We start from the raw sequence: 15,074 nt of genomic DNA on the forward strand, positions 1-15,074 counted from the left end.
CAAATACACACAGACAAGCATGAACGAACACATACACACACCCTTTTTGCAAAACAAAAGCAAAGTTGGGGGTTTGGGACAGGGGGCTTCGATGGCGACCATTCGTGCTCGGGTGTGGCCTAAAATTGACGACCATTTGTGTCCACCCTCACGGCACATTCGGTCGCCGGGCGACGATACATGCGGCATGTTTGGTCGCTGGCGACGAAATATACCGCACGAATGGTCGTCGGCGACCAAACGTGCCGCACGTATCGTCGCCGGGCGATCGAACGTGCCAAGGCGACCAAACGTGCCGTAACAATGCCCCCAACTTCCGATGCAAGGGCAGTCACTCCGAAAACGTAGGCCATTATAATGAAAGTTAAGTTTGAAAAAACAGTTTTATTGCACACTTTGTTTCACAATGATGTATACACTGCATTTAGTATTCAGTGACAAAATTCTTATTGTGCATTAATAACTATAAATATATATTTTACAAAATGATTTTGCAAAAAGTTACCAAATACAAAGCACAAGGCACACACAAACAATAATGAGATAATTATATGTTATATTATGCATGAAGTGATTCACACAAGTGGTGAGGTCAATCAGCAACTGCAACTCGTCCTCTTTGGTATCCTTGATGTACTTCATAAAATGTACTGTAACTACATAGTTGTATATAACTATAACAAGCCATGCAAGTACGTAATTTACTGATTCATAAAAACAGGATGTAAGAAAGATCTACAATGAATATACATGTAAAGGGACCTAAATTAGCCCTTATAATATCAAAACTCACGTGAAATCTTCACAATTTGAAAGATAGTTCTGTTCAAAATGTAGGGAAATTTCACGCTATTTCTAATACCTAAGAAAAATCATTTTCATCTTAACTATAATGAATCCGATTTAACACGGCAAAATTCAGACGAAGAAAAACATTAAAAAAAAGATCCTCTGACCTTCGATTTCAACAGCATGACTGATTATACATGTACTAATAATTTTGCGTAGCATAAAAAATATTTACTGTAGAGCAGATGCAATAAAATTTTCAGCATAATGATACATGTACATGTATCTATAAAAAGGAGTATAACTGATGAGGAAAAAAACCCAATCATATATATACAGATGTATGCAAAAACAACATTTACAAATATTTACACACAATTAGGATGTTTATCACAACAAAGCTTGGTCCCAATTGCTTTTTTCACCATCATCAATAAGATTAGTACATTTTGAATTGTCAATATAAGCTAGCACACGGTATTCAGTCTTACATACAAGTTTTACAATTAAATGGTATTTGTACTAATACAAAGTGATGTATCTAAGTTTAGTCTCTATTCTTTCACTCCTCTTTTGTTTGAAAACAGTTATCTTCCTCCATTTTCAGTTTTGTCTGACAATATAATTATCTTTGTTCACTCTCACTTTTGTCTGCATGATGACATACAATGTAATTATCTTTGTTCACTTTGTTTCCGGATGTAGATGACAATGCAATTATCTTCGTTCACTTAGTTTCTGGGTGTAGATGGCATACAAACACAGCCAAACATCGACAGCTTGGCTGTTTAAAATTTTGGTAAAGTTTTCACCTTCATTGGGAATTCTTTCCACAAGTTCAGACATCCATCCTGGGTAATTTAGGTCAAGGTCATACTGACGAGCTGTAATGTATCCAATCAGGGTGTCTCGTAATCTGCAAAACAAAATGCATCATGTGATGACAATTCTCTTTTTGCCTCTTTTCTTGAAGATTAAGTTAACATATCATAAAATTACTGTTACATTTTAAATCCAGATATCATGAATATCACATTCTTAAAACACAAATTTTATTTGTGTTTGTAAAGAGTTATTCATAAAGATACATGCAAAGAGTTCTAGATGTGATTTCTGTCAAAATCAGAGACTGATGTATTGCATTCAATTAAAGATGAATATTTGACTTGAGACATTTTAATGGAGATTTTATACATTTGAGGACCCTGGTACACCCAAAAAGGTTAGTATCAATTACTACAATTTTTAATTTTGTGTGCACATTTTTGTCACCGCTAATGATGTACGATAATCCACACAAAACAGACCAGCTTTATAAAGCTACAGTACAAGTTTTCGCAGTCTAAGTTTCTAACTGTAGTCCAAGCACCATGGCTAGATGTTCCTTATTGGAATCTTTTCAATGGAAAATTTCAAGGAGTCAAATAAATCCAATATACATGTACATGTATTGCATATTGCTAGTATAAATATTGTATGGCGGAAAGCTGGCCTATACACAGCCCAAAACTGCAGTCGAAGGACCAAGACAAAGTTATGTATGACACTTATTTTCTCCATCAGCTTTTAAATTTTCAAACCAAAAATTGACTCGTTCGACAGTTCTTTTGTTCACCTGCAACTCTATAAAATCAATTCTTACCCTACTTTGGTCATGTCTACATCATCATCATCTGTTCCTCTGGGTACCGTGATCGTCAACATGATGCACTCAAACAACATCTCCAGCAGGAGGCCGAGTCTCTCCAGAGGAATCTCCTCACAGAACAATGGAATTAGTTTTCGCTGGTTAGGAACCAGCTCCTCCCTATATTCACCGGCCAAACTCTCAAATGCATCCTGGGAGGAAGAATATTCCATATAACCAAAAGACAAAATCTACGAATAGTTGCTTTTCTTTTTAAATATGAACCTGCATTAGCATGAACATTTTCAGTACATTGAATGCAGCATCATTCTGACTAGGATTTTAATACCTCTTTATGTGATGCCTGTCTTTTGGTTTTCTCCATTGCCAATGTGATCCACAGTGACTGGGCATGCTTACACACACAGGAAGATCTTACCTTGAATAAATTAAAATTCTGCTATGAAGATTTCCAGCACCAACGTTAGTAATCATGCATCTCAACTACTCAAAATTCACACAGAATTTGTTCTTTAGCCCAGTCGCAAATACCTTATACAAAGTATTCTATATTCTAAAAAGTTTTAAACATACTAAGATTGAAATTTCAGAAATCTTATTGCATTTGAAACAAAATAAACCAACCTTTTGGCTGGGGAAGGGGTTCTCCATTTTGAGTGTCTGGGTCATGAACTTCTCCAGGGACATGTTACCTTCACCCCCGACAGATTTAAGGAAACTTATGGTGATGTCCAGCTTGTCCAGGGTCTCACACAGGTCAGGGTAAGCCCGGATCTCTTCACTGATCTGATTGGCTACAGCAAGGGTCAAAGGTTCCTAGGAATAAAGGCAAATAGCAGTCAAAATCACATAGAATTTTCCAGTTATCTGGGGTTTTTTTCAAATAAAATAAATGAATGTTCTTATTTTCTATTTATATTGCTTCTATAAATGTGAACCTGTTTGATTTTCTGCCTGAGGTCCATGAACACAACAGCATTCGTTGTCTCTGATCTGTAGGTCATCATTTCAAACTGAAAGTCAATTTGAAAGTTGAAGATTACCACAAATACATCAAAATGACATTTACTCAATGTCAGAATTGTATGATCTTCCATTCAAATTATTTGCAATACAAGATTAACGTGTAGAACACAATCACAGTCATCTCCTCCTGTGGCAAAACACCACACACAGTAACTAAAGTTTGGCATAATCTGGTCCCCAAATTAAAATGATCGACTTTCAAAATTTGGAACGTTTTTTGTATTTGGAAGAAGAGTGTATATACAACTTTCTTATGAATGTTATTTTTTAGGAAATTGTCGGCAATTCCTAACATATGATGTCATCATTTTGCCAGAATAAAAATTGATGGAAAAATATAGCTTTGCATAATATTTCCTTTTGCAAATACAAAGCAACATCGTGTATAAGTTTCATATTGCTTTTACATATCATTCTTGTTCATGAAATTACTCAAAGTTAACTATTTCAAATAAACAAACACTATTTAAATTTAAAATAATGTTTCTCCTCAAAACAGGCAGGCCTATGAAAAAATGTTTAGTTCTAACATCATAGATATGGTACAAGAAATGACACAAAATTGGTTGTAAACATAATTCATAGTTTTACAAGTTTGAAAAAAAAAAGCAATTTTCTTTCTGAAAGATTTCAGTTGGAATTTTCCTATTTTGAAGCAATTTCTATGAAGATCATATTTCCTTTATTTGGACTTAATTTTCAACTTTCAGTTTACCAAATATGAGGTCTGTATCTTGTGTAGTTTAAAAGTAAAGTGGTGGACAAATCATCACAATCACAGAGATAAACACACCATTTCAAAGCATAAAAATCCCCAATAACCTAAACGTGTGCCCTTCATTGTGTGTTAGCTTCATTACAATGCAACTAGGACTAGTCACAAATAATTTTATTTGACCTTTCCCCTTTCTCTCTTCTAATGCACTCTATTGTGTCGATACACACCTCGTATACGTATATCTCTATCACTGACTTGTGTCAATACACACCTCGTATATCTCTATCACTGATTTGTGTCAATACACACCTCGTGTATTCTATGACTGACTTGTGTCAATCAATACACACCTTGTATACCTCTATTACTGACTTGTGTCAATACACACCTCGTATATCTCTATCACTGACTTGTGTCAATACACACCTCGTATATCTCTATCACTGACTTGTGTCAATACACACCTCGTGTATTCTATGACTGACTTGTGTCAATCAATACACACCTTGTATACCTCTATTACTGACTTGTGTTAATACATACCTTGTACATCTCTATCACTGACTTGTGTCAATACATACCTCGTATATCTCTATCACTGACTTGTGTCAATACACACCTCGTGTATTCTATGACTGACTTGTGTCAATACACACCTCGTATATCTCTATCACTGACTTGTGTCAATACACACCTCGTATATCTCTATCACTGACTTGTGTCAATACACACCTCATATATCTCTATCACTGACTTGTGTCAATACACACCTCGTATATCTCTATCACTGACTTGTGTCAATACACACCTCGTGTATTCTATGACTGACTTGTGTCAATACATACCTTGTACATCTCTATCACTGACTTGTGTCAATACACACCTCGTATATCTCTATCACTGACTTGTGTCAATACACACCTCATATATCTCTATCACTGACTTGTGTCAATACATACCTCGTATATCTCTATCACTGACTTGTGTCAATACATACCTCGTATATCTCTATCACTGACTTGTGTCAATACACACCTCGTATATCTCTATCACTGACTTGTGTCAATACATACCTCGTATATCTCTATCACTGACTTGTGTTAATACATACCTCGTATACAGGCATTTCTATCACTGACTTGGAAAACAGGAATCGGTCCATCAGCTGGCGCTCTAGGTCGCCAAAGCTGTAGTCTATTTTGGTTCCTTTGCCGACTTCGAAGGTGTAATGGCAGTTTGCCATGACCATTGGGAGGATGTCTCTGTCAGGGTGATAGCTGATCAGGTGGGCAGTGGTCACATCTGTCACATGTACCTTGGGTAGCTTGGTATATCTGTCAAAACAAGGTCTATTGTAAATATCAAAATTTAAGTACCAACATTTTTCACATAAACTTTGGCATCCAACAGGAAGCTCAAACATTATATTTGAGATATGACTGGTTTTTCCTTATTATCTCAGTATGGACCTCCAACTAAACAAATTTCTTTTTTTGTACCCACAGATACTTGCACTACATTGAGTTGACAATGGTCGATTCTTTCTACAGAAGAAAAGATATACAGACAGCTGGTTGGTCATGTAAACTAACAAGATCGAGGCCCAAGAGCCACATCGCTCACCTGAGTCACCTTTGACTCATATTTAAAGATTTTCCCTATATATTTGTACACAAAACTTTGATCCCCCCTTGTGACCCTATCCTACCACTGGAAGCCATGATTTTAACAAACTACAATCTGAATATGTCAGAAAGCTTTCATGTAAATATCAGCTTTTCTGGCTCAGTGGTTCTTGAGAAAAAGATTTTTATAGATTTTCCTTATATTTGTATGTAAAACTTTGATACCCTATTGTGGCCCCATCCAACCCCTGGGGGCCATGATTTGAACAAACTTGAATCTGCATTATGTCAGGAAGCTTTCATGTAAATCTCAGCTTTTCTGACTCGGTGGTTCTTGAGAAGAAGATTTTTAAAGATTTTTCCAATATATTCTATGTAAAATTTTGATCCCCTATTGTGACCCTTCCAACCCCCGGGGGCCATGTTTTGAACAAACTTGAATCTGCACTATGTCAGGAAGCTTTCATATAATTTTTAGCTTTTCTGGCCCAGTGGTTCTTGAGAAAAAGATTTTTAAATATTTATCCTATATATTTGTATGTAAAATTTTGATCCCCTATTGTGGCCCCATCATACACCCAGGGGCTATGATTTGAATAAACTTGAATCTGCATTATGGCAGGAAGCTTTCATGTAAATCTCAGCTTTCCTGGTTCAGTGGTTCTTGAGAAGAACATTTTTAAAGATTTTTTCCTATATATTTGTATGTAAAACTTTGATCCCCTATTGTGGCCCCATCCAATCCTCGGGGACATGATTTGAACAAACTTGAATTTGCACTATGTCAGGAAGCTTTCATGTAAATCTCAGCTTTTCTGGCTCAGTGGTTCTTGAGAAGAAGATTTTTAAAGATTTTTCCTATATATTTTTATGTAAAACTTTGATCCCCTATTGTGGCCCCATCCAATCCCCGGCGGCCATGATTTGAACAAACTTGAATCTGCACTATGTCAGGAAGCTTTCATGTAAATCTCAGCTTTTCTGGCCCAGTGGTTCTTGAGGAGATTTTTAAATGACCCCATCCTATTTTTGCATTTTTGTGTTTATCTCCCTTTTGAAAGGGACATGGCCCTTCATTTGAACAACCTTGAAATCCCTTTACCCAAGGATGCTTTGTGGCAAGTTTCGTTGAAATTGGCTAGGCGGTTCTTGAGAAGAAGTCGAAAATGTGAAAAGTTTACGACGACACCGACAGACAATGGACAAATTTTGATCAGAAAAGCTCACTTGAGCCTTTTGTTCAGGTGAGCTAATAACAAAACTGACTGTGCTTTTCTCTTTTTGCAGTACTCCTGTAGGAAGTTGTTTTGTTTCTTCAGTAGGTAGTATAAGAGACCGTATGAACAGAGTCCAGCATCCCTGAAGGTGGGCAGTAGTACGGACACAGGGTGGTCCTCCGTGATGGGCTTCTGACAGTACTCCTTGGGGACCTTAGTCAAGCCTTCCAGAGTGGGAATGGCTGCAAGGATATTACAATTTCATAACTTAATCAATGCAAAATTCTGATATGGTCATTTTGTTTGACCAGATCCAACAAATTAACAGATAAAGCTGTGAGAATAGATAATGGCATGCATCGTATGTTTACTGGTTAAGTCAAAACCAACAAATTTGAGTCGAAAATGGAACCAACAAAGAACTCAAATCAGATAGAAAATTAGTTAGGGCTGATTGCTAGCAATTGTAGTCGCAATCAAAAGTTTTATATATTTTTTCATCAAGTGTATGGGAACAGCATTATATGCCGGTGAGTATAATGTGTGTAACATACTGAATGTCAGGAGCTGTTGTCGCACACACTGCCAGGCCTCTGAAAAGTCCGCCACTAAACTTCTCATCTCCTCAGATTTACCCTCTATAGACAAATAGAAAGTATTCATCTCAAACACATTACATATTACAATCATTTCTGGGCTCAGTGAATATTGTACTTTTCAGATAGATAGCTTTGTATTGACCAAAAAAAGCTTTCAAAGCATGGCCATCTCTGTATAAAGATACAGTGCAAGACTGAGTCAAAAGTGATTAGAGATGTGCCCGGGTCTCTGTTTATAACATGACTATATAATTTATAACATAAAAATAGTCTACTAGAACTTTCTATCCAATATCCCATCAGTTATCTGTAGAATAGGTTTGATGTTCAATGATTTAAACAAGATTTTATTTCTTATTCCAGTTTGTAATAATGGAAAGAAATTGTAATGATATCTTGACCTTTTCATATGTATCAATGAAAAAATTAATATTTTAGCCGTGTAAAGATGTGTGTTCAGAGAAGACTTCTGCACGGTGAGAATCATTCTCCTAAAGATGTGTGTGTAGACTTCTATACACAGTGAGAATCATTTTCCTACAGATGTGTGTGTAGACTTCTATACACAGTGAGAATCATTTTCCTACAGATGTGTGTGTAGACTTCTATACACAGAATCATTCTCCTAAAGATGTGTGTGCAGACTTCTATACAGTGAGAATCACTCTCCTAAAGATGTGTGTGTAGACTTCTATACACAGAATCATTCTCCTGACTCAATATTTTATCTTGGTATTGCAGGAAATCCCACACTCATTAACATTTTTGTAACCCTGTATGATTTGTTTTCATATCCCTAATTACTATTTTCATATCATCGCATTTGATTAATTACAGCTTTCATATCTCTGTATTTGATTAATTACTAGCATTTTCAGATTCCCACATTTCATAGCCTAGTATTTCGTATTCCATAGCCTGATATTTCATTTATTACCATTTTCATATCCCATATTTTATAGCCTCATAATTCATCAATTACCATTTTTGTATTCATATTATATTAATGACCATTTTCGTTTTCATATTTCATTAATTACCGTTTTCGTATCCCTGTATCATTAATTACTGTTTTCCTATCCCTGAATCATTAATTACTGTTTTCGGATCCCTGTATCATTAATTGCTGTTTTCGTACCCTGTTTCATATCCTGATATTTCATTAATTACCGTTTTCGTATCCCAGGTAGCTGTTTCATGTCCTGATATATATTTTTTTTTTATAATTTTTTATTTTTGTGCACACACCGGTATATCAATAATATTATATCCAGAGAAGAAGAAAGAAGAAAAAAGAGAGAAAAAAAAGAAACAAAGCATATGAGCTGAAGGTATGTGGGATTTGAGAGAGAAAGAAGAAGAGGAAGAGAGAGAAGTTAAGAAAACAGAAGGTTCCATCGATTCCATTGGGCATCAAACTTTTCCTTTTTATCATTTTTATACGAAATAAATTTTTGAGTTTCATAAAAAAAATTCATTTGTGAAATTGCAGTACGCACACTCCAGGACTTCTCAGTGCATCTTGCTGTGTACACATAATATTTAAGCCATAAGACAATAGTGTTTTGTATCAGACTATTATTTTCAATCAAACCAAGAATAAAAGATTTTTTTGTAATAGCTATCTGTAAATCAGTCTTATCTTCTAAAAAATGCTCAAATTCTGCTAGGAATAATTGTAAAAAATCACATTCCCACAGAATATGTTCTATTGTTTCCTCTTCAGAATGACAATGATTGCAGTACTTTGAGTCAATTTTTTTGATTTTGAATAAAAAAGAGCTTGTAGCTAAGATTCGGTTTATAATTCTGAATTGAAACCATTGTATTTTGCTATCTTTTGTAACTCTGAAGGGTATTTTATGAATTACTTTCCATTCTTCAGTGTCAACTTCCAAAAGCTCACTCCATTTCGTTTTGCCTGATGTGATTGAGGTATTTTGATTTATAATTTCATAAAAAAGTTTTGATTTGTTGCATTTCAACACTGTATATATATTTGACATAATCAATGGATTTGTGAGCTTTTTGATAGTTTTGTCACATCCACAATTTTTCACCCAAGCCTTAACAGCATGAATAATGCTATTATATTCTAAAAAATTAATCTTTGTATTTGGATAAGTATTGCAAAACGATTCAAAACCAAGAAATGAACCATCTTCATTGATTATATCATTAAGTTGTCTGATGCTGCTGTCAAACATCTGTTTATTATAAAATGGTTTTCCACCAATATGAATATTTGGGTTATAAAATAGAGGTGCATCAGCAGCAACATCAGACTTTTTACTAAGGTTATGCAATGTAAGCCATGATTTAAATACATCTATCCAAAATTTATTTTTCAATGTTTTCAAGAATATTGTAAATGTATTCAATTCCACAGTTTACTAATTTGCTTAAGTCTAACTTTGGAATAAAATGTCCCATCCCTCTATTTGAAAACATGAGATATCTTATCCAAAACAACTTCATAGATGCTATGAATGCCATTAGGTTTACCATTCTTAAACCCCCATCTTCATATTTTTTAACAATAACCTCCTTTTTGACCCTATGTATTTTATTATTCCATATAAACAAGAAAAATATCTTTTCTAATTCCTTAATATATTTCATTAATTACCGTTTTCATATCCCTGTATAATTAATTACCATTTTCGGATCCCTGTATCATGTCCTGATATTTCATTCATTACCGTTTTCGTATCCCTGTATCATTAATTACCATTTTCGGATCCCTGATCATGTCCTGATATTTCATTAATTACCATTTTCGGATCCCTGTATCATTAATTACTGTTTTCGTATCCCTGAATCATTAATGACTGTTTTCGGATCCCTGTATCATTAATTACCATTTTCGGATCCCTGTATCATTAATTACTGTTTTCGTATCCCTGAATCATTAATTACTGTTTTCGTATCCCTGAATCATTAATTACTGTTTTCGGATCCCTGTATCATTAATTACCATTTCCGTATCCCTGTATCATGTCCTCGATTGTTACTGCAGTAGCCTCGGCTCTGTCCAGCTTTCTCTGGAATCGCTGAATCAGCATTCTCTGAAGCTTCAGAATGTTTGGTACCAGACGAATTGCCCTCAGCTGGTGCTCCTTTCATAAATGGACAAAAAAATCATGTTCAACAGTACAGATTCTAGGAAAATTCAACAAGAGGCCCATGGGCTACATTGCTCACTTGAGTCACTTTGGCGTTGTGATTTTCAAAAGATTTTTTATCAATCTTTATTCCTCTGAAAATTTTTGACTTCATATTGTGACCTTTAAAGATTTTTCTTGTATATCAGCATGTAAAGTTTTGATCCCCATTTGTGGCCCCACCATATACCAGGGGATCATGATTTGCACAAATTTCATGCTTTCATGTAAATACATGTAGATAGTAATATAATTGTAAAAAACCAAATACATGTAGATAGTAATAGAATTGTAGATAATTAGTAAGATTGCTCACCTCCTGTAAGAACATGTGGAGGACTTGGTGGGTCTGTCCCTGGACCTGTACGGTGTGTAAGAGGTGATCCATGGTTATCTGGGACCGGTAGCGCCACACCGCGGGAACATTGTGGAGGGCGTTTGATGAGGAATCCTCAGATGGAACATCAATCTCAAACAGCAAACATAGAAGTGGGTCTGAGCCTGTGAAGAATGAATGGAAAGTTCCGACAGCATTTTTAAAGACTTAAAAACCTTATTACCAAAATTATTGATTTCAGACAAAAAATGAAACTTATAGACATTTTGTCTTCCATTGTCAAATTTGAGAGAGGAACATGTAGACTTTAAATCTATTTCTAATAAATAAGAAGTTTTTTCTTTACATATAAGAAACAACGCTATGTACTAAAAACAGTCACGTTTGAAACAAAACCCATTATTAAGGTATCAAAGCAAGACAGCATTGTCATCATGTGTAATTGAAAATGGCTACCAAATATACTCAATTAAAGTCATGCAGGAAAAGAGATTCAAAATATTACTTAAGTGACCTTGGCCTATTACAATTGACCTTAAAAACCAATAGAAACCCAAATGTTAATGAAGGACACAATTCATGAAAGTTTGATCAATCTTGTAGACAAAAGAATTTCCCTCCAGTGACCATGACCTTTTCTAATCTTAAAAACAACAGAATTAGAATCCAAAATCTTTAAGCAAAATATCACTTCTGGAGAGTGCTCCCTTTCTTACTGGTAGGTTATGGTTCAGTTCCTAGCCATGCTTCACACCAGCATACTTTTCATGAAGCCTTAACACGTTTCATGAAGCGCCAACACATTTCATGAAGCCCCAACACGTTTCATGAATTACGCTAACACGTTACATGAATTACACTAACACGTTACATGAAGCACTAACACGTTACATGAATTACACTAACACGTTTCATGAATTACACTAACACGTTACATGAAGCACTAACACGTTACATGAATTACACTAACACGTTACATGAATTACACTAACATAAAGCGTTGCAGTTCATGTCATCATGTATTTTTAGAAAAGGAAATTTATTTCTTATTTGTTTGAGTACCAGCATAGGTCTAGTAGATTTGTATAGCACTTAAGCTACAGCAGATGACATTTCTACATGAGTGCAAGATTCTCAAAGGGACCCAGGGACCTAAAACTCCAAACAAAACAAGGAAGTCTGTTCCTTTGACCTTAGCTGCAATAATGTAGCCCTATCCGATTTTTTTTTTATTCTGACGTTTTCGGGATAGCTCCCTCCCAAAAAAAAAATCAGAGGGCTACATTATTGCAGCTACTTTGACCTTGACCTCAAAGTGATATAAAAAAAACATGAGTTAAATCTTGCACACAGGGAAAATCACTTCTAGTCACACTGATATTTTGCATTTGACCTTGAAAATAACCATTGGAATAATGCTCTTTATACAAACCAATCCATGAATGTACATGCCCATTTAGTTTGACTTACCAAGCCTCTTGTCATTAGCAAGCTGTTTATTCAGAGATTTCAGATAATTGTCCATATCCTAAAAGAAAACAGAATACATTATAATGTCTCACATACAACAAATTAGTATTGACTGATCTGTGAGTGATTATTATACACAGAAATTTTCATATTGCCTGAAGAACTGGTGACAGATACAACTTCGTAAAGTTCTCTTCCCATTTCCTTCTGCTGTTTTTACTGGCCAACACACAAACATCTTGATTCATTTGAACATCTGATGAGAGAAATAAGATCTTAGAGTGAAATCAATATAGAGGTAAAGAAAGAGTGATGGGTAAAATTTCATCAGGAATTTACAGTATATCTGTTTTGTGCTTTAAAAAGGGAAATTATAAACATCCCCCTACCCAGGTAAGTGTCCTAGGGCCTCCCCCTACCCAGATAAGTGTCCTTGGGCATCCCCTACCCAAGTAAGTGTTCTAGGACATCCCCCTACCCAAGTAAGTATGCCAGGGCATCCTCCTAACCAGATAAGTGTCCTAGGGCATCCCCATCCCAGATAAGTGTCCTTGGGCATCCCCTACCCAGGTAAGTGTCATAGGACATCCCCCTACCCAAATAAGTATGCCAGGGCATCCCTCTACCCAGATAAGTGTCCTAGGGCATCCCCCTACCCAAATAAGTATGCCAGGGCATCCCTCTACCCAGATAAGTGTCCTAGGGCATCCCCCTACCCAAGGAAGTATGCCAGGGCATCCCTATTCCCAGATAAGTGTCCTAGGGCACCCCCTACACAGGTAAGTGTCCTTGGGCATCCCACTACCCAGGTAAGTGTTCCAGGGCATCCCCCTAACCAAATAAGTATGCCAGGGCATCCCCCTACCCAGATAAATGTCCTAGGGCATCCCTCTACCCAGATTCTGGAGGCAGGTCAACAGTTCTTTTGTCAATTTTCAATATTCTTTTAAAATAATACAAGACTCAACTACCGGTAAATAAAAATGAATTATTTGGACCTGGCAAAAGAACTGAATTTACAATGACTTTTATTTTTTTTCTTTGCACTTCTGAAAGAGGAATTTTTTAATTCAATTCATAAGCAGCAAGGTACGAGGGCAAGTCAATAAGTAACCAGCATAACTTATTTCCGGTTGAGATCCACCTCTTCTTTTTCGATGTAATTACCCTCAAGTGTGATGCACTTGGACCAAAGGTGTTCAAGTGCCATCAGCCCAGAACTGAAAAAGTCAAGGTCCTTTCCACTGACCCACTCAACTGACTTCTTCGTCAGACCGGAAACGACATCCACGGATATCCTTTTTCAAGTTTGGGAATAGGAAGAAGTCACTAGGAGCTAGGTCAGGCAAAAAGGCAGGATTTGGTATTAATTCATATCGGTTTCGCTCTACAGCATCCATTGCAACTTTTGCAAGTGTGGACTCTCGCGTTGTCCTGTTGCAGCAAAACACCTTTAGAGAGTTTACCTTGGTGTTTTTCATGGATGGCAGTTATCAGCTGGTCTAGCAAGTTTGCAAAGTACATTCCATTTATTGTACTTCTCTAGGGTAAAAAGTCCAACAAGCCTTTTGCGTCCCAAATTACCGAGGTCATCACCTTGCCAGCAAATGGTTGCCTCTTGAACTTCTTTGGCCTCGGGGACCCAGGCCCTACCCACTGATGACTCTTGAGCTTTATTCTCTGGCTCATAATAATGAACCCAAGTCTCATCTACAGTCACCAGACGCAAAAGAAAATCATCTTTTGACCTAAAACGCTTCAACAAGGTGCTACATACTGATGCTCTGGTTGCCATTTTCTCATCGCTAAGGGATTGAGGACCCAACGGGCTGTTAGCTTGTGCATACCTAAACGATCATGCAAGATTATTGAAATGCTTACCATGTGAAATGCCTAATGCCTACGCTGAATTCCACCTGAATCAGAGTATACCAGATCCCGAACTTTCTAACACATTTCTTCATCGGTGGCATCCAGTGGGCGTTTAAAGCTGGCTTCATCCTCTAAAGACGTTCTAATGTGTTTGAATTCCCCTACCCAGAATTTAACCCAAGCATAAGATGGTGTAGAAGACCCATAAACATTGGCTAACTCATCGTGTATTTACTTGCCTGTTTTACCTTTTAAATACAAGTACCGAATTGTAGCACGGTACTCAACTTTAGATGAAAAGCATGCCTTTGCATCACTAGCATTTTTGACAATCAATATCTTATTAAAGAATTACTCGATATGCGTGCAATTTTGTACCAAGGTATAAAACATGTATTGAAACAAGGCATGAAAATCGTGACCGTCTCGGTCAATCAGAAATGGGATAGGCTGGTTACTTATTGACTCGCCCTCGTAACATTGATCAGTCCTTGATAAATCACTTTATTATATACCCATCAATATTTCCTTTTTGATACTGTTGATTTCACAGAGTGTACTAATCTGATTTTCCGGATCACCAACCACACTGTGGTTTTCTGATTCCGT

At 36.3% G+C, this 15,074-nt stretch overlaps 1 protein-coding gene across 1 annotated transcript in view; it reads right to left on the reverse strand.

Moving 5' to 3' along the window:
* Positions 1 to 369: 369 nt before the first annotated feature.
* The window catches only part of LOC125675157 (E3 ubiquitin-protein ligase rnf213-alpha-like), a 204,074-nt gene continuing 189,369 nt past the window's right edge, over positions 370 to 15,074 (reverse strand). The window contains 12 exon segments of the mRNA XM_056158173.1: positions 370 to 1,705; positions 2,432 to 2,628; positions 2,766 to 2,855; positions 3,062 to 3,253; positions 3,376 to 3,450; positions 5,293 to 5,515; positions 7,073 to 7,265; positions 7,578 to 7,661; positions 10,600 to 10,741; positions 11,103 to 11,287; positions 12,594 to 12,651; positions 12,749 to 12,849. Coding sequence (XP_056014148.1) covers positions 1,507 to 1,705; positions 2,432 to 2,628; positions 2,766 to 2,855; positions 3,062 to 3,253; positions 3,376 to 3,450; positions 5,293 to 5,515; positions 7,073 to 7,265; positions 7,578 to 7,661; positions 10,600 to 10,741; positions 11,103 to 11,287; positions 12,594 to 12,651; positions 12,749 to 12,849 — 1,739 coding nt within the window. The 3' untranslated portion in view covers positions 370 to 1,506.

Source organism: Ostrea edulis, chromosome 3 (assembly GCF_947568905.1).
Source record: "Ostrea edulis chromosome 3, xbOstEdul1.1, whole genome shotgun sequence".
In the NCBI taxonomy this organism is placed as follows: Eukaryota; Metazoa; Mollusca; class Bivalvia; order Ostreida; family Ostreidae; genus Ostrea; species Ostrea edulis.